Genomic DNA, 20,105 nt, shown 5'->3' on the forward strand with positions numbered 1-20,105 from the left:
ACAGGGGAGGGGCAGAGAGAGTGGGAGACAGAGAATCTGAAGCAGGCTCCAGGCTCTGAGCTGTCAGCACAGAGCCCGACACGGGGCTCGAACTCACGAACGGTGAGATCATGACCTGAGCCAAAGTCGGACGCTTAACCAACTGAGCCACCCAGGCGCCCCTAAAGGTTATTTTTAAAAGAAAAACTTAAGGTTTGATTTGTACTCTTTTATCCGTGCTTCTTACTAATTAGTTTAAAACCCTTTTCAACCTTTGTACTCACATTGTGTTAAGTCTTAGATTTCTTTGTTCTCAGGGACCAGCTATGGGTCTGTTAGGAGAACCTTCTTAACTCTGAGTGATCTCAGGGTCGTTTCTGTTTTTCAAGTCATCTGCAGGGATGGCATTAGTCTTTCTTTCGCAGCCCACAAGTCTTGCTTTCAGGGGCAGAATTAAGTACACGGCAAACAAGTCCTTCATAACCTGGGAAGAAAACGATGCTGCCGTGACCTCTTCCTGGGCTGGGAAGTGTCGCTGTGGTGTGTGTGGTGGTGAGATCACGCATTGGCTCTCTGCCTCCAGGGGCCCAGCCGGTGGAGAACTGATGATGGCTGTCTAGAGAATGGTTTGAGACAAGGCTCAGACTGGGGCTCATCTGAAGGGAAAACTACGATTGGTAAGTGAAATCTGTGGGCAAGGAAGGAACTTGTACCGTACATGCCCGGAATTTTCCACTCTTTCTATTGGCTCCCTGGGAATGGCTTGACCCTGTGGCTTGGCTTTTAATCTTCCTCCAGGTGTAAGGATCGTTTATTTTATTCTGAATAGAATGTTTTAGACACAACTTAAATAATCTAGCTCGGGGCGCCTGGGTGGCTCAGTCGGTTAAGCATCCGACTTCAGCTCAGGTCATGATCTCGCGGTCCATGAGTTCGAGCCCCGCATCAGGCTCTGTGCTGACAGCTCAGAGCCTGGAGCCTGTTTCTGATTCTGTGTCTCCCTCTCTCTCTGACCCTCCCCCGTTAATGCTGTCTCTCCCTGTCTCAAAAATAAATAAATGTTAAAAAAAATTAAAAAAATAATCTAGCTCTTCTCCCCATTCTTAATGAAGTGAAATTGATGTTATTCCCAGTTAGGATCCCATTCAGCCTGCTGTCATTGGAAGGTTACTCCTCTTCGCACACATAGAATGAAAACTGTTACTAAGGGGTAAATTATACTCATATTGTCTTAAACTTAGGAAAGAAGGGTTCTGCTCAGTGCACAACTCTTGCATTTACATCCATACATTTTTAAAAGTTACTTTATGCGTTTTACTCTATCCTTTGGCGTTTTTTTTTTTTTCCAATCTAGAATTTCTAGCTGTTTTTATTTCAATTTAGAATAAATTAAAGCATTCTGAGTGTGTGCACACACTCTTATGTGAGTCTAGGTCATATGATGGAATGTATTTCTGGTGGGTTGTGAGCGATACAATTTGAAAGTCACCATTCAGATCATACCCTTTTTATTTTTTATTTTTGAGAGAGAGAGAGCGGGGAAGGGGCAGAGAGGGAGGGAGACACAGAATCCGAAGCAGACTCCAGGCTCTGAGCTGTCAGCACAGAGCCTGTCATGGGGCTTGAACTCATGAACTGCGAGATATGACCTGAGCTTCAGTTGAATGGTTAACGAACTGAGCCACCCAGGCACCCCATACCCTTTTTATCATCGTAGAACCTTAGAGAATAAAATAGTTTCTTGTTGCTTACTGACTTGGCTTTTGTCATCAGTCTCCATCACGTCCAATCCAAGGGCTGCTTTGATTGTTCAAGTAAAACTTTGGAAGGCATGAATCCGAGCAGGGGTAGTAAGCAAGGCCTGTTAAAACGCATGCCGCACATACGGAGCAAACACGAACGCTGTGCACTTACCCTCTGAATGCCCACGCTGTCATGCCCTCCGCCTTGCTCTGAGGAGCCTCTGTCACTGACATGGCCCTAGTTCCCATCCCGGGAGAACCTTGCTCTGAGTAAAACTGAAGGAAGAGAGAGGTATTGCCCTGCCTGCCCTCTGGGGGCGTGGCCCACTTCTAATTCCTTGGACTCCACACAGCTCCCTCGGTCTCAGAGTCACCTGTGGCCCCCACCCGTGCTTTTAGTATCTGCAGCCATTTTCAGACTTTCCCAGCTGCCTGTAGAGAAGAGCAATCGTAGCCTGTTTTCACTGATCAGTGACTTAGGTAACCAGGATCCTGGACAGGATCCAAACTGGACAGGACGGTGGGAAGAGGGGCTGCCTGGGGACCCGAGATCGTGCTGTCTGCAGACTCCTGCTGTTGGGACAAACGTAAGAGATACGTGTTTCAATGGTGTGGCAGGGAAGCACATGAAGAGAAAAGGAGCGCTTGGGTAGCTTTAAGGAACGGAATGGGGTCCAATACCTAATTCTTCGGTAGCCTTGCAGGAAGTGGGAGAGGTGCCCTGTCCTGTAAGAGAAGCCCTTCCCTGGGCGTCCAGTGGCTCCGGCCCGATCCGTAGGTGGTGAGCGTGGGCTGTCTGAATGCTTTCCCCACCTCTGCTTACTGGGTTTCAGAAACTATATTCCTTTTGCTAAGTATCCACTTACTGCCACTGGTAAGATTTTCAGGGTCAGTAGGACATGCATTGCTTTTCTTTTTTTTGGGGAGTAAAAATTCAAAACAGAAGGCATTTATATGTCGTGAATACATTTCTAGTAATGTATGTATAACAGCTGAGCCTCAGCTTCTAAGTGAAATAAAAAGTAGTAACAAGTGCCGAGAATGGCACGCGCTGTACCCACCGGTCCTTTGCTCCTTCCTGGTTTCTTCTGGTGCAGGTATTGTTTGGGGCAGTGGTTTGGAGGTCTTAAGTACTAAGTTTTTCCGTTGGAGGTTCTGAGTTGAATGGGCCAATGAAGAAGCCGATGCGTGACCTTGCCTCCGGCTTCTGTGCCATCGTGTCTGCTCTGAGCGGGAAGGCAGGCAGTACAGGGACAGAGGCTCTGGGAGCTGCTTGGCGGAGACGACGTGGAAGGGTCTGGAGGGAGCCTGCACGCAGCCCTGAGCGCGCGATCTGGGACCCTCCCCTGCGCTCTGAGCCTTCTCCTCTTTCCCAGGGCCCTTCCTCCCCCACTTGTCTTCACTTTCTCTGTGACAGCAGTTCCTTCCCTTCTTTTTTCTGCAGCTTATAAAGACCTTTGGAAGCAGTCTCCCTGTCCTTCTTAAGTCTTACAAGGTAGACAGGTGCTACACAGGTTCCCTGTTTTACAGACGGGCAACGAATCCAGAGGTTGTGTGAACCCCTGGCACACGTGATCCGGTGGGTACCCTGCGTGCCGGACAGAGCAAGTAGCAACAATCCTGGCTGGCTCTCCGACACTGGATGGGTGAAATACTGTCGCTCTTACTCATCCTTTGAGCAATTTTATTGTTTTGTACAGAAACCTTGATTATGAGACTGGTGATAACGAATACAGCTGAGAAAATGGAATGTTAGCTTAAAAATGGACTACAAACATATACGTGGGTAACTAAATAGTTTTGTTTGACATCGGATTTCAATCTCATGTATTTGCATAATAACAAAAATGACCTCTCAAGTAAGTTGTTCACAACTGCACGCTGGTTCAGCTGATCCCCCTTCTATTCTCCACTTCAAATCTGACTCTTGCTTTGTCTCAACACCAGGAAGGAAAGGGCTGCTGCTCCCTCGCAGCAGGATGGGGATGTGTGTACATAAAACATGGCGGGGGGGGGGGGGAGTTCCTATGTCACGGTTTGTATGGCAACGTTTGGTTTGGTAAATCGTTCAGGAAAGGGTGAGAAGAGAGAAGAGGGTCTCGTTAGAAACACGGATGAATCCCAGGGCCCCAGGTGTTTAAACTGCTGAGTCAGCAACCCTGTGCATTCTCTGCCTGGTAATGGGCAGGTGTCAGCGTCTAGACTCCGACTGTAGGAAAGAAGCTCAGGCACCCTCCGTGCAGCCCCTTCCACTTTCTGGCTAAGGAGCAGGTTCAGGAACTTGGGCGAATGGCTGGACAGGGACAGGAACTCAGGCTTTCAGACCCAGATCCTCAGCACACAGTGCTCGCTTATCCCCACAGGTTGTCAAACTCCTTTCCTGGTCCTCTGCATAAACTTGGGGTCTGTGAACCACTGCTTTTTCAGTCTGAGTAATGTCGGAAACCATTCAGTTTGCATGCGTAGATGTCCTCTGCACGTTTTCAGGCTTGGTTGTAAATATGACGAGGGCGGTTTCCACCTGTCACTCCGCTAAAGGAGTGTCTTTAGCGGAGTGTCTCCCTTCGTGTGGAGCTTACATAACTGCCTGTTTTCAAACTTAATAATTAGGTCAATGCTTCTTGATTTACTTTTAAAAGATCATAATACCAAGACAGTAATGAGGCCAGGGTGAAATGGTGTGGTTCTAACATCCCAATCTGGAAGGAATTTTTTCCTATTTTATACAGAGGAATCTAGCATGAATAGACACTCAGAAGTAGCCTTTGGGGTATGGATTTAAGGACGGGCAGAAGAAGGCTTATGTGTTGAACACCAAGAACCCTCAGCAGAGAACTTTCTCAGCTTCAAAATTAAAAAAAAATTTTCTAGGATAAATGTAATGATTAGTAACATAACAACAGTACTGAATGTTATAGTGGAATGATCCACATTAGTTTTCCAATTGAATGTCGTAGAGCTTATTTACTTTAACAAATAATGATTTTTTCTCCCTCGCTGTAAAATTGAGATCTGCCATTTGTGTTACCTGGGTTATCTAAACATCAATATCTTGAAAACTAGTGGGCTTCCCGTGGAGAGGTTTCATTTCTGTAAACCAAGGTGAACTGTTCTTGTTGAGCAAGAAGTCGGTGGCAAATGAGGTCAGTCAGAGGCACAGCTATGGATGCCAGGTGCGGGGTTAGTTTTTGATGGCCATGGTCCAGAGGAGCGGATGGTCCGTTTCCACGGTCACGACACCAGATCCATCGTAGGTATTGGAAGTACTGACCAGTGTTCCAAAACCAAGCACGTTATTTGCTGTAAGAAAATGAGAAAAAGAAATGTTTAATGACAGCCAGCCTTTCTCCAGTGTAGAACTCTGTCAACAGTTACCAGAAAAGCAGTTAAGCATGTGCTTAAGATAGAAGCTATATAAATATATATGTGATAGAAGATATATAAGATGTGGGACAGGTGAAACATATGACGTGGGATTTTAAAACTGAAAATGTCTAGAACTTGCCATAACCACTTTTCTGGGAGTTGGTTATTGGTTGTTAACCATTCTGGGATATATGCCATTCTCTCACAAAATTTCATTAAATTTTCTAATTTTTTTTTCATTACCGATTGTAAAATCAAAACCCATTTTCTAATGTGCTACTTGCTTCCCTGCCTGGGTGCAATTATAATTTTTCTTGATGATTCAGAGTTAACATTTTACATAAGTTATTAAACTCTATAAAGATGCAGTCTTAGCATCAAGTATGAATGATATGGGGCGGAAAGCTAATTACTCCAAAAAGGCATGGGATTTTGGTTATATTTTTCTCGTAAATTAAGAAAAGCCAAAATGAGCCAGGCCTGCTTTGTAAAATTAATAGGAACTCAAAGGTCAAAGCAGACTTCCAACGGGGTGATCCTGAGGAGGCCATAAGCCAAGCTGTAAACTGAGGCCAGGAGATGAGATAATCTCCTCTATTTATCAAAGTAGAGGTTTAGGAGTTGAGTGATACAATTTGCTTATCAATTCCACATACACATCAATATATACCTGTATGTGTATGTTCTAGCAGGTTAGCTGAAGTTAATGTCTTTGCACATGGAAGAACAGTTCACATCAAATGACTCTAAACTCATGACTTGTCCTATAAACATTCCATGATAATCAATATTATTTTCCTTGCTAACATTCAAAGAGAAAAATAGAGCCCATGCTGTCAAAGACAGAAGAGGACCCTTTTCCTTTAAACAAAAGGTACCTACGAAGTTACAGTGCTTTGGGGAAATAATTATAATGCCCACTGCCCACAAGAGGGAGCTTGTTATCTTTCTGAGGAAATCTTGAAAAGGCAATTCAGAAACGGCATTACAGGATAATGTATAACTAGTATTACCAGTTAACACAGTTTATTTATTTAAAACTCAAATTTGTTTGCTTTTCGGAGTTGTCAACGCGTTTACTGATGCAAGTTGGAAGGTAAAACTAAGGGTACAGCGTGAACCTTGTGGGAATATCACCCTAATATATAATTCAGTAGGAGCTCTGGCCTTTTTAGTAATTGGGAATTTTGAGATGAAATTTCTACAGGACGTTAATACGCACATGAATTTACTAAACCCAGACACAAGTGTGAGGATAGTGAGTTAGGGGAGGCGGTCGTGGGTTCAAGGCCAAGTCTGCTTGGGATCTGTTGGAGAAAGAGACCTTGGCTCTCCTGCGGGGTGGCCACGCCTGCAGGCAGGTGCACACAGGGACGTCGGGACTTCTGGCCCAGGCCCAGGGTTTCACGGTTCTCTCTCGAACATTTCAAACCTTTATTCATGAAGACAACTTGGGATGCTTTCATGGGACTGCCAGTGTAGAGTGCAAAGAAGGTGTACACGACCACCTGAATTTCATGCAGCACACTTTACTTTTTGGAAACTGATTAGATTAAAATCCTGGTTTTCACATGGGCTCCAAGGACAAGAGCACAAGATTATTTCTCTAGCTTGACTTGCATGTAAACTCCTTTCTGATTTTCTGAAAGCAGACTATCTGATTATCAGGGCTAGATGGACACTTAGGTTATATACATTGGTTTCCCTAAGACATTAATTCTTAATGGAGAAAGAATGAAAATCGTTTTAATCGATTACCATCATGAGGGCCCCACCCTCCTGACCTGATTCAACTCTAAACTCCAAACTCCTCCCAAAGATCCCACCTGCAAATACCATCACTTTGGGGGGTTATGGCTTCCACCTAGGACTTTCAGGGGAACACATCCAGTCTCTAACGGTACAGTCAATATTAATGAAAGATTACACTGAAATATATTTGATTGTATTACAATGAAATGATAGAAAAGATGAATTAGCTGAAATACAAATCATGAATTTCAATTTACTACGTCACTGCAATTATTTTGGAGCGTATTTCTTCAAGTCAAAGAATCATGCTTTTTGATCAAACCTTGAAGTCTTCCTTATGAAAAAAAGGTCTTTTTTTTTTTTGAGGAAAATATTTGGAATTAGGATTGAACTCCCCCTGCTTTGAATGTTTGAGGGTCAATCATGAAGTAAAATAACAAGACTGACAGCTTCCCACAGATAGAAGAAAAGCAAATGATTTTCTTCCAGTTCCATTGAGATACTGAAGCCTAGGAACAGCATAATGACCGGATGTATATACATCCTAGGAAATGATTATCACAACAAACTTTGTTAACACGTATAACGAAATATTTTCTTTGTGATGAGAACTTTTGGAATTCACCTTTACCAGCTCTATTCCATGAGGCGTTGTTAACTATAGTTATGTACATTATGTGCCCAGTATTTCTGTATCTTGTAACTAGAAGTTTGTGTCTACCTTCACCCAATTCCCCCCACCCCTGTAGCCCTGGCAACAAAATCTCTGAGGTTTTTTGTGAAGTTGGTATTTTTAGATTCCACATATACGTGACATCATACACTATTTGTCTTTTTCCGACTCACTTCACTTACCGTAATATCCTAAAGGCCCATTCGTGTTGCAAATGGCAGGATTTTCTCCTTTTGATGGCAGAATAATATTCGTGTGTGTGTGTGTGTGTGTGTACACAGTATATACACACACGTGCACATACACACATACATGACTTCTTTATCCATTCATCCACTGATGGAAATAACACTTAGGTTGTTTCCATTTCTTGGCTATTGTGAATAGGACTGCTAGAGAACGCGGCATGCAGGGATCTCTTCAACATAGTGTTTTCGCTTCCTTCAGATATGTTCCCAGAAATGGAATTGCTGGATCATATGGTAGTTCTAGTTTTAATTTTTTGAGGAAACTCCACACTGTTTTCCAAAGTGGCTGCTCCAATTTACATTCCCACCAACAGGATACAAGCATTCTCTTTTCTCTAAAACCATGCCAGCATTTATTTTTGTTTGTTTGTTTTTTTGATGATAGCCATTCTTCCAGGTGACAGGTGATAGTTCATCGTGGTTCTGATATGCACGTCTCTAATGAGGAGAGATGTTGGGCACCTTTACATACACCTTTTGGCCATTTGAGTATCTTCTTGGGAAAACTGTCTCATCAGGTACTTAGGCCATTTTTGATTAGATTATTTGCTGTTTTCTTCTTTTTGGTAATGAATTGTATGAGCTATATACTTTGGAAATTAACTCCTTATCAGATACATGGCTTGCAAATATTTTTTTCTCCTTTTCGTAGGTTGTCTTTTCATTTTGTTGATTTCTGTTGTTGTGTGGAAGGTTTTAGTTAGATGCAGTTCCACGCGTTTATTTTTTTAATTTGTTGCTTGTGCTTTAGGTGTCATATTGAAAACATCATTGCCAGGACCTTTTGTCCAAGCAGTTTTTTCCTTAGTTTTTCTTCTAGGAGTTTCATGGCTTCAGGTTTCATGTTTAAGTCTTTATCCATTTGAGTTAATTTTTGGGAGTGGTTTATGATAGGAGTCTAGTTTCATTCTTTCATCTGTGATATCCAATTTTCTCAGTCCCATTTACTGAAGAGATGGTCTTTTCTCAGTGGAGTATTCTTGGACCCTTTGTCATCTATTAGGTGATTGTATATGTGGGGATTTAATTCTGGGCTCTTGATTATGTTCCATTGGCTCATGTGTATATCTTTTATGCTGGTAGCATTGTTTTGTTCCTATAGCATTATAATATAGTTTGAAATCAAGAAGTGTGATGCCTCTGACTTTGTTCTTTTTCAGGATTACTTTGGCTATTTCAGGGTCTTACGTGGTTCCATACAAATTTTAGGACAGGGATTGCATTAAATCTATAGATGCCTTTGGATAGTATGACATTTTAAGTACATTCTTCCAATCCATGAACATGGGGTATCCTCCCATTTGTGTCTTGTTCAGTTTCTTTCATTAATGTAGGTTTCAGTGTAGAGATCTTTGGCGCCTTTGGTTAAATTTATTCCTAAGTATTTTATTGTTTTTGATGCTATTATATAAATGGGATCATTTCCTTGTTTTTTAGATAGCTCATTGTTAGTATACAGAAACACTATTGATTCTTTTATGTTAATTTTGTAACCTGCAAGTTTGCTGAATTTGTTGATCTAACAGTTTTTTGGTGGAGTTTTTAGGATTTTTTTGTATAGAAAATCGTATCATCTGCAAATTGACAGTTTTACTACTTCTTTTCCAATTCTGATGTCTTTTATTTTGCCTAACTGCTCTGTCTAGGACTTCCAATACTGTGTTGAATAGGATTGGTTAGAGTTGGCACCCTTGTCGTCTTCCTGAGCTTAGGAAAAACTAACTTTCACCACTGAGTATGATGTTAGCTGTGGGCTTGTTATATATGGCCTTTATTATATTGAGATATGTTCTTTCCATACATTTGTTAAGAGTATTTATCATGAATGGATGCTGAATTTTGTCAAATGCTTTTTCTGCATCTACTCAGATGATTATATGATTGCTTTTCTTTCATTCTATTAATGTGATGTATCATGTTTATTGATTTGTGTATGTTGAACCATCCTTGCATCCCAGAGGTAAATCTCCCATGATTACAGTGAATAATCCTCCTAATATGCTGCTGAGTTTAATTTGCTAGTCATTTCATTGAAAATTTTTGCTTCTTGTTTTTAAATTTAATTTATTTTTGAGGAAGAGCCAGCGAGCAGCGGAGGGGCAGAAAGAGAGAAGGAAACACAGAATCTGAAGTAGGCCCCAGGCTCTGAGCTGTCAGCACAGAGCCCAATGCGGGGCTCAAACTTAGAAGCCATGAGATCATGACCTGAGCTAAAGTCAGATGCTCAATGGACTGAGCCACCCAGGTGCCCCTGAAAAACTCTGCATCTGTATTAGGGGTATTAGCCTGTAGTTTTCTTGTAGTGTCCTTATCTGGCTTTGGTATCAGGGTAATACTGGCCTCACAAAAGGAATTTGGGGGTGTTTCCAACACTTTGACTTTTTGGAAGAGTTTGAAAAGGATTGGCACTAATTCTTCTTTGAACGTTTGTTAAAATGTACCAGTGAAGCCATCTGGTCCTGGGTTTTTCTTCACAGGGAGCTTTTTTATTATCGATTCAAGCTCCTTCCTAGTAATTCATCTGTTCAGATCTTCTATTTCTTCCTGACTCAGTCTTGGTAGGTTGTAGGTTTCTAAGAATTTTTCATTTCTTCTCCAATTTATGCAGTTTGTCGGTGGAAATTTCATAGTACCTTCATATGATCTTTCGTATTTGGTGGTTTTGGTTGTCATCTTTTTCATTTATAAATGTTGATTTGAGTCCTCTCTTTTATGTTTATCTTTTCATAGAACCTACTCTTAGTTTTTACAGTTTTTCTGTTCTCCATTTCACTTCCCAATCTTTGTTTTCATTTGAATCTTGGTTTCCTTCCTGTGCAACCTTTGAGCTTAGATCTTCTTTTTCTAGTTCCATAGGTATAAAGTTAGGCTGTTTATTTGAAATCTTTCTATTTTCTTGATGCGTGCATTATAACTATGAACTCTCCTCTTAGAACTGCTTTTGTTGTATCCCGTAAGTTTTGGTATGTTGTGTTTCAAGATACTTTTTCTTTTAAAATTCTTTTTTGATCCATTGGTTGTTCAGGAGAGTGCTATTCAGTTTCCATGTATTCATGAATTTTCCAGTTTTCCTCCTGTTATTGATCTTTAGTTTCATACTATCGTGGGCAGAGAGGACAGCTGGCATGATTTTAATTTTCTTGAATTTGCTAAGACTTGTTCTGTGGCCTAACATAGGATCCTCAAGTTCCACGTCCTGGCTGTGTTCCCCGCCAAAGTGCAACTGTATGACAGACGCCACAGTTGACTGGATTTGGTGGTCAGGCTTCCTAGACAGTCAGGACTACTACTATCCTCAGAAATAGGCATGGTTATGAACTAGACTCCCTGCTTGGGCAGGGCGGAAGAACGGGGCCTAGCGGCAACGTGGCTTGTTGTTTGGGGACACAAATCAGGCAGGACTGTGTGCCATCTCTGGCCAGGTGGGGTCACCGGGCTTTGTTCTACAGATGGGGAGAGTCACTGGCTGTGTTCTCTGCTCACGGGCCGCTTACAAGCGGGGCTGTAGGACGGGCTACCTGACTTCCGTGTGCCCTGGTTAGGTTCCCTGGCTGGGTGGGCGGAAGGCTGTACTCGGCAATGGTCAGTGCTACACATTATTTCCCTGCTCAGGTGGGGTTGCCGCAGAGGCCCCGAGGCTGGCAAGGCTCTTTTTCTGGAGACCAAACAGGCTGTGGCTTGGCTCGGCAAATGTTGTCAAGGCTGCTGGCTAGGCTCTTCAGTCCAGTGCTCCTGTAATTGGGATTGAAGGAGATATGTTGGGTTTCCTGGTGAAGCTGGGCTGGAGGCTGTATTCAACAGTGAGCGGGACTATAAATGAGTTTCCCCAGTCGGTTGGGGCCATAGGTCAGGCCCTAGGGCATGCAAGGCTCTTGTTTGGGGGTCCAATCAGGTGGAACTTTGCACCAAGCTCTCTGGCCAAACACGGTAACCGTTCTGGCTCTGCAGATAGGCAACACTGCTGGCCAGGTTTTCCACTTGAGTCCCACTGGGCTAAACAGTTTCCCAGGGTCTTGGGCCAGGCTTCCTGGGCTGGGAAGTATACTCAGCAGTAGGTAGCCCTGTGAATTAGCTGTCCGGCCCAGGCAGTGCAAACGAATGGACTCCACGGCTGGCGTGGCTCATTATTTGTGGTCCCAAATCGGGCAGATCTGTGCCCCACCAAGTTCCTTGGTCCGACTGGGCCACAATCTTGGCTCTGCGGGTAAGCAAATGCACTGGCTGAGATTTCTGTTCAGATGCCACTGTGAGTGGAGACTTGGTCTTCCAAGATCCAGATGTGTCTGCTATAAACCCCACTTCCCTTTTTTAATCACAGTCTGATCCCCATGGTCAAGCTGCACAATCCCCCCCTTGAGGTGGGCCCCGAGTCTGGGTCCCCTTCAGGTGAGCCCTGGTGTTAGGGGAGCTGGATGTCCATCTCGGGCTGTCTCTCTCGCGGAGAAACTGGAGGCTCCACTTGGTGCAGCGCTGTGCTGCTCAGGGTGGGGGAGGAGAGGTACGGCCAGAGTGCAGCTGCTCCTCTCATCTTCTAGGGCAGTCTCCCTCGGTCTTTGTGTTTTAGGCTCATGCCCATGCTCTGGGGTTTTCACAATGGTGTCTCATCTGTGGATAACTGTTACTTGGTTTCTTGGGAAGGGGACTGAAGATGGGAATGACCTAGGTTGCCATCGTGATGCCATCATTCCCTCAAAAATTACTTGTTCATACCTATCCCAGAGAACTTGCCCAAAACTTTGGCTGGCTTAACAGTTAGATTGATTCGATTCAACATTTAGACAATTTAGATGCAGTTTATTTTTCCCCCTCTTTGTTTGCAGAGAGTAAACCATGGTTCTAAGATAACCAGTCATTCTGATCAAGTCCTGCTTTAATCAGAGACCAGAATGAAAGTTACAGCTATGTATAAAATTATAGGCAACCATATCATATGTGATAAACATAAGCTAAAGTTGCTTGCTCTGTCTAAATGTGAAAGTTCAGTCTCGTCTGTTTGCTTCAAAGCCACTGTCATCCATTGTTTTAAGGGCAGTTGGGGTCTCATGACAACAATGTAGTTCCTGTTCCAATGAAATTCAATACCGGATATATTAGGGACCACAGAGGCACAGCCTAACTTTTGGGTTTTCATATGCTAGAGACACAGAAGTACTTAAAACTAAGAGAAACATTAACGTTGATTTTACGGTTTTCATCCATGACCTCGAACGGTTTTCCTTCCCAAAGGTAGGGATGGAAGTGAGGCACTTAGTATTCTGTTTCCTTTCAGTGACATCCTGCCAGCTTTCCTCTAAAGCCGCAAAGACTAAAGATTATAAAGCAGAAAGCTGGCACATTGGTAGAATTCAAAGTATTCAATCCTTTTGGTGTCACATGAAGGCAAGAAGGGCCATCCGTCCTGGATTCCTGCCTGCCTTACCTCTGTAAGCTGATGCACGGGGTTGTGGCTCTTTTCAGCGGGCTGACAGTGTGGAGGAGCACTGTGGGAGGACTCTGAGGCGTTAAGGCTTTGCAGAGCAAGATGGGGAAGCATTTGCTCCCTCTGCACCTGGGTCATAGGTCTGTTCTGATACTTTCACAGAGGCGGCATCTCTCTGTCAAAAATAGTATAACCCTCATCATGTGAGGTTAAGTCAGATGCGGGTTCAAACCCTGGCTCTATCTATGAACTCAGTTTTCTCATATAAGTATTAAAGAAACCTTAAACGTCTTTACTTTCTTCTGTCAGTGAAGTAGGTAAAGGTTTTCTTTCCCCACTTTAGTAGTCTTTTTAAAAGAGAGAGAGAGAGAGAGAGAGAGAGAGAGAGACACTGCCATGATTTGAACTATTAGCAAATGCCTTGATTCAAGTGATTAGTTTATAGTCAGTGGAGAGGTACAATGAGATAAGCTTGGCCAGACTAGTAAGTCATTTGTTTTATAGGTATTTACTAAGGCTATGTATACTCTTTGCTGGACACTAGAGATAGAAAGACGTATATACAACGAAGCCCAGCAGACTGGACAGAAGCATGGGGCAGGCACTAATGAGTTGGCCAGGATGGGTTGTATATTCGAGTAGGAAGTGAATCCTTGGGTGAGGAGGGTGCCACATACATTCTCCCCAGAGGCCTGACCTCTGTCCTGGCTTCCTAGGAATCTGTGCGTTGACACGGGTTATTTTGTAAAAATACATCAGTAAAATTCTAAAAAGGCAATGCAAACATTTCTCAAATTGATGAAACTGAGGGAGTAAAGAGAGGGGAGTAAATGAGCTTTGCCCAGGAGATGCTATGCAAAGAGGTGGTATTTGAGATGGAGTAATTCTCATTCATTCCACACACTGCCTGGGCACTTACAGCACAGCGCGTGCTCGAGGTACAGCAGGTTTTTATCTGCAATTTACACATGAGGAAAATGAAGTTCAGGGAGGTTAAATCTACAGGCTATGACGATAATAAAAGTTGTTAGACACATGTTACCAAGGGAGGGTAAGGCAATGCTTTGAAGAGCTTTACAACAAGAATCGAGGCTGGTCTGTTTTCCCTAAAGTATGGAACTGGCAGCAGCCTGATGGACAGTCAGTGGGCGATGCCGCGGAAACGCAGAACCCGTCCAAAGCCTTAAATGAATACCTTCTATGCCACACAGACAAATGCTTAATGAAGCCATTATGATGGATCTCAAGGCTCCCCACCATCCCGGAACATTAGGTTAAACTCTAGGAGTGCAGCTAGACGCACTGGACATATCACTATTTCAGACATAATGGAACTACAGTATGTTCTACATTCATCATTTACTCTCTGAAGATGCTTGAGCTATTTGGAGAAACACTGTATATTAAGAAAACATGACAGATTTCATTAGCAGGAAAAAGCAAACTCTACTGCCTCTGAAATCCTTTCACTACGATTGGTCTTTACCATTGTAATTATTTGAACTATAGATTTAAAAAAGGTTTTTACAGATATATATGATAGTCAAACTTTGTTTTAAACACTACTAACTTACTCTTTCATAATAATAATCCTTCCCAGGGGCGCCTGGGTGGCTCAGTCGGTGAAGTGTCCGACTTCGGCTCAGGTCACAATTTCACGGTTCATGGGTTCGAGCCCTGCGACGGGCTCTGTGCTGACAGCTCAGAGCCTGGAGCCTGCTTCAGATTGTGTCTCCCTCTCGCTCTGCCCCTCCCCTGCTCGCGTGCTGTTTCTCTCTCTCTTACAAATAAACATTTAAAAAAATTTAAAAAAAAATCCTTCCCAGAGTTGCTGTTTTAAAATGGTTTCCTATCAAATGGGCTTTATACTTATGGTCGTTCTTAAAAATTGTCAAAAATTAAATACCAGTATAGCCTTTTCACTTTCTTGAAGGTAGAATCTCAAACTAGTCCTAGTGTAGAGCTGTAGAATACATGCCTTTCATGTATATTTATTGGAATCTTAAAAAACAAGTTTGAGACCATCTGTCACAGAAATAGATCCAATTATCTTTCTCACACTGTTGAATGGAAATATGTGATCCACACATCTTTTTAAGCAGTAAAAATAGGTAAAACGTTTATACACACACATACACATTATTTTTGTTGAGATGTAATTGACATATTGAATCATTATGTAATATGAAACTAATATATATGTATATTTTGAGAAATGATCACCACGATATGTCAATATGCTATCCGTCACCACAGTTACAAATATTTGTTTATGTGATGAGAACTTTTAAGATACATTCTCTTAGCAACTTCCAAACAATACAGTATTATTAACTATACTTACTATGCTGTACATTACATCCTGATGACTTATTTTATAACTGTGGAAGATTGTTCCCTTTGATTACCTTCACCCATTTCTTCCACTCCTAACCTCTAGCCTCTGCCAACCATGAATCTGTTTTCTGTATTGAGGATTTGGTTTTGTTTTCTTTTGAAGATTCCACATATAAAGAATATTATATTTGTCTCTCTCTGTTTGACTTATTTTCACTTAGCATAATGGCCTCAAGATCCATCCATGTTGTTGCAAATGGCAGGATTTCTTTATTTTTTGTGGCTGAATAATATTCCATTGTGTGTGTGGGTGTGTACCCTCCCCCCCCCCCTTTTCTTTATGCATTCATCCATTGATGGACACTTTTCAACTCAGTGTTTTTGTTTCCTTTGGATAAAACCCAGAAGTAGCATTGCTGGATCATATGGTAGTTCTATCTTTAACTTCTGTAGAACCTCTATAGTGTTTTCCATAGTGGCTGCACCAATTTACATTCCCACCAACAGTGCAGAAGTGTTCCCTTTTCTCCACATCCTTGCCAACACTTGTTATTTCTTGTCTTTTTGATAATAGACATTCTAACAGGTGTGGGGAGATATCTCACTGTGGTTTTGATTTGCATTTTCCTAACGATCAGTGAGGTTGGACACCTTCTAATGTACCTGCTGACCACTTGAATATCTTCTTTGAAAATATTTAATCAATTTTTTTTTTTGCTATTCAACTTCATATATTTTGGATATACCTTATCCAGTACAGGATTTTCTCCTGCAGTATAGGCTGCCTTTTTATTTTGTTGATGGTTTACTTTGCAGAAGAATTTTAATTTGATGTCCCACTTGCTTATTTTTGTTTTAGTGCCTACCTTTGCTTTTGGTGTCAAATCAAAAAGAATCATTGCCAAGACTGATGGCAAGTTACTTACCATCTGTTTTCTTCTACTAATTTTATGGTTACAGGTCTTATGTATAAGTCTCTAATCCAGTGTGAGTTTTTTGGTGAATGATGCATGATAGAGGTCCAGTTTCTTTCTTTTGCATGTAGCTGTCCACTTTTCCCATCATCATTTGTTGAAGAGAATGTCCTTTCCCCATTGTATATTCTTGGCTCCTCTGTTGTAATTTCATTGACTATATACGCATAAGTTCCTTTCTGGGCTCTCTAAATGGTTCCACTGACCTGTGTCGGTTTTTATGCCAGTAACATACTGTTTGATTATTGTGGCTCTGTAATATGATGCCTCCAGGTGTGTTCTTTCTCAAGACCGCTTTGGCTCTTCAAAGTCTGCTGCGGTTTCAAGTTTTAGGATTGTTCTTTTGTGAAAAATGTCATTGGAATTTTGACAGTGATTGCACTGACCTGTAATATAGACATTTTAACACCATTCTTCCAGTCCATGAGCATGGTATATTTTTCCATTTGTGTATTTTTTACTTTCTTTCATCAAAGTATTAGAGTTTTCAGTGTACAGGTCTTTTACCTTCTTGGTTAAATTTATCACTAGGTATACTTTCTGATGTAACTGTAAATGGGATTATTTTCTTAATTTCTCTTTCTGATAGTTCTCTATTAGTGTATAGAAATCCAACATTTTTGTATATTCACTTTGTATCCTGCCACTTTACTAAATTCCTTTATTAGCTGTAACAGTTTTTTTTGAAATAGAGTCTTTAGGGTTTTCTCTATATCATCTGTCGGGTCATGTCATCTGCAAATAGTGACGGCTTTCCTTCTTAGCAATTAAAAACACTTTTTTAACATCTGTTCATTTTTGAGAGAGAAAATGCACGAGCATGGGAGGGGCAGAGAGAGAGGGAGACACAGAATCCAATGCAGGCTCCGGGCTCTGAGCTGCCAGCACAGAGCCCGATGAGGGGCTCGAACACACAAACTGCAAGATCATGACCTGAGCCAAAGCTGGACGCTTAACTGACTGAGCCACCCAGGCGCCCCTCTTCCTTACCAATTTAGATGCTTTTAATTTCTTGTTCCAGCCTAATTGCCCTGGTTAAGACTTCTAAAGCTATGTTGAATACAAGTGGTGAGAGTGGCCCACTTTCTGTACATGTAATATATCTAAAATGTCTGTTGACCTAAGTCTTTGAAATCCAGTGTGTATTTATAGCATATCCCAGTTTGCACAAATCCAGTTTTAAGTGTTTAACAGCCACATGTGGCTAGTGACTACCATACTGTTTGAACAGCAGAGATCAAGGTTCTTGAAGGAGAAACCATACTAATCAGTCATCTGTTTCTCCAGGGAACTTTACCTTTGGACTGATTCATTTGCAGATATGTATTCAGACAGTCTCATGTTATAAAGGGACTATTAAATTCAAATGAGCAGATCAAGTCATTTCAAATTATTTCAGCTACAGCAGGAATAGATCAACAAGGACCTGGTCATTTGGCATATGCTCAGCAATAAGAAAAGGACGGAGTCCTCCGCCATCCAAGTTGAGGGCTGAGAAAGATTTAGCAGAACTAGACAAGAAAACCAAAAGCGCAAAACCTAAACAGACCTAAGTTAAAATTACCAATAGAATTCGTCCTGGGTTTTATAAGGAACTCAGTGAGCAGACTCCTGCCAGAACATGTAGCAGGTGGTCTGCTAACTATACTCCTTCCTCCCAGTCATTACCTCTCCCCCCATCCAACCCTGCCATTCCCATCTGAAAGACAACTGAGGGAACCTAATCGCCCACAACCTCACTGCCCCCACCCCAGACACCTTGGCCTGGCATTTAAGGCCTTTCCTCAAATGGCTCCTTTCTCCCACAGAACCTCCTTGCTGTTCCCTTAATAGATGAGGAACTTCCTACTCCTGTGAGAAATTCCCATGTTTCCCCTCCTTCTGGAACATATCCCATATCCTTCTGGTCTCAGGTCAAATGTCAGCCTCTAGCCTGTACAAGCTCTGATTCTCTACCCACTACAGCCCAAATTAATAATAAACACATACAAAGAAAGAAAGGCAAATGTTAAAGAAGAATGTTAGCAGTTGTAAATCTGGATGGAAGGTATAAAGATTTTGCTGTACTATTCAATTTTTCTGTAGGTTTGAGGTTTTTTAATATTAACATTCAGTAATAACATTTGGGAGGAAAGTTAGGAAAAAAGACTAAGAACTCGTGAAGGAAAGTGCCTTCTCCTTGTTCACCTTTACTTCCTCAAAAGCTGAAGTAATGCTGTTAGGAGAATCAAATCAGTAAATGCTCGCTGATTTGAAATGTGTTAAAATAAATCTGAAGTGAAGAAAACGCGTGCTGAATTTAGGAAGCAGGCGTCTGGCCTGTGGTTTGTGCGTTAATGGCAGCACAGAAGGGCCCGTACAGGGGACGCTGGGCATAGTGTGGAATACGGGAAGGGGTCCGTCCTTTGTCAGCCTGCTGAAGTTCACCAAGGACAGCCTTTACTTACACTCACTGATGCAGGAGGACGGAAAATTAACCCAGATTGTGCCTCGTGTGCCTGGAAAAATGATAAGAGCAGACGTCTTCCTTGTTACCCGGGCCTCTGATAACAAGCCCTCCTCTGTGCTTTCTTTTGGGAAGTTATCTCTGAAGCCCTCGTGGGCTGAGGCCTCCTCCCAAGGTGAGCGCTGTCCCCTCTCTCTCCTGCCGGCTGCTCCCCGAGTGAACTCCCGTGTCTGAGGAAGGGCTATTATAATTCCACTCGAAAGTGGCTGCATTTATCTTCATCTCTCGGAAGTCACGTTTCCCTTGCCCTTGGGTTGGAGGCTTCTGATGTTCAATTACTCTTCCCTCTCTACACTGCCTGTGTCTCTGCTCAGCCTGCTGTCCCAAAAACAATTAGACCGAGAAAATGCCGCAGCTTGGAGGAACCAAGGCTAATGAGGCCAGTGAGAAAAGGTTTCCCAAGCACTTTCAAACGTTGAGGCTTTTCTAAAATACGTTATTTTTTTTCTTTGTTAAAAAGAATTCTCTAATGTGTTAGATCACTAGCATGTTCTACTCACAGGGTCAGTGCTGCAGTTAAAGAGCCAATCAGACAGAACTGCTTTATGACAAAAAAAGGACAGTCCAAACCCACAAAATGTGGCCTATTTAAAAATGAATGGTCTGTGTAGAAATGGCCCAAGATTTTCAGTATGGAAAGTCCAGATCAGGTGTTTTACTTAAAAAAATTTTTTTTGTTTATTTATTTAGAGAGAGAGAATCCCAAGCAGAGCCCGCTGCGTGCTTCGAACCCATGAACTGTGAGACCACGACCTGAGCCAAAATCAAGAGTTGGACACTTAACCGACGGAGCCACCCAGGAGCCCCAGCCAGTGTGTATCAGATTTAAAGGTGTGGGCAAAGAAGGGAATGTGAGTCTGTCCCCAAGGGCTGCTCTGAGCTGCTTTACTTTGCTCTACTTCCTTCCACTCCTGGGGCCCTGCCTGGCCTCCTGTGGACACTGGCCTGTCTCCCAAACATGCCCACAGGTGTGACAGTTAGGGCTGCACGTGGCAAAGCTGACAATCCCGAAGATTCCCACCCCACTCTGTGGCTGACTGGTGGGAGGACATTCGGCAAGTTCTTTTGTTCTTCCTGCCTCACTGCCCTCCCTGCAAACAGAGGCGAAC

General features: G+C 42.5%; 1 protein-coding gene across 11 annotated transcripts in view; it reads right to left on the bottom strand.

Moving 5' to 3' along the window:
• Positions 1-3,388: 3,388 nt before the first annotated feature.
• TPK1 (thiamin pyrophosphokinase 1) overlaps positions 3,389-20,105 on the bottom strand; it is a 348,661-nt gene continuing 331,944 nt past the window's right edge. For 10 of the 11 annotated variants that reach the window (XM_042926947.1, XM_042926946.1, XM_042926953.1 and 7 more), the window contains one exon: positions 3,389-5,021. In XM_042926947.1, coding sequence (XP_042782881.1) covers positions 4,903-5,021 — 119 coding nt within the window. In that variant the 3' untranslated portion in view covers positions 3,389-4,902. The remainder of the gene's footprint in view (positions 5,022-20,105) is intronic. The other variant, XM_042926955.1, reaches the window with a different exon arrangement.

This window comes from Panthera leo, chromosome A2 (assembly GCF_018350215.1).
Source record: "Panthera leo isolate Ple1 chromosome A2, P.leo_Ple1_pat1.1, whole genome shotgun sequence".
Lineage (NCBI taxonomy): Eukaryota > Metazoa > Chordata > Mammalia > Carnivora > Felidae > Panthera > Panthera leo.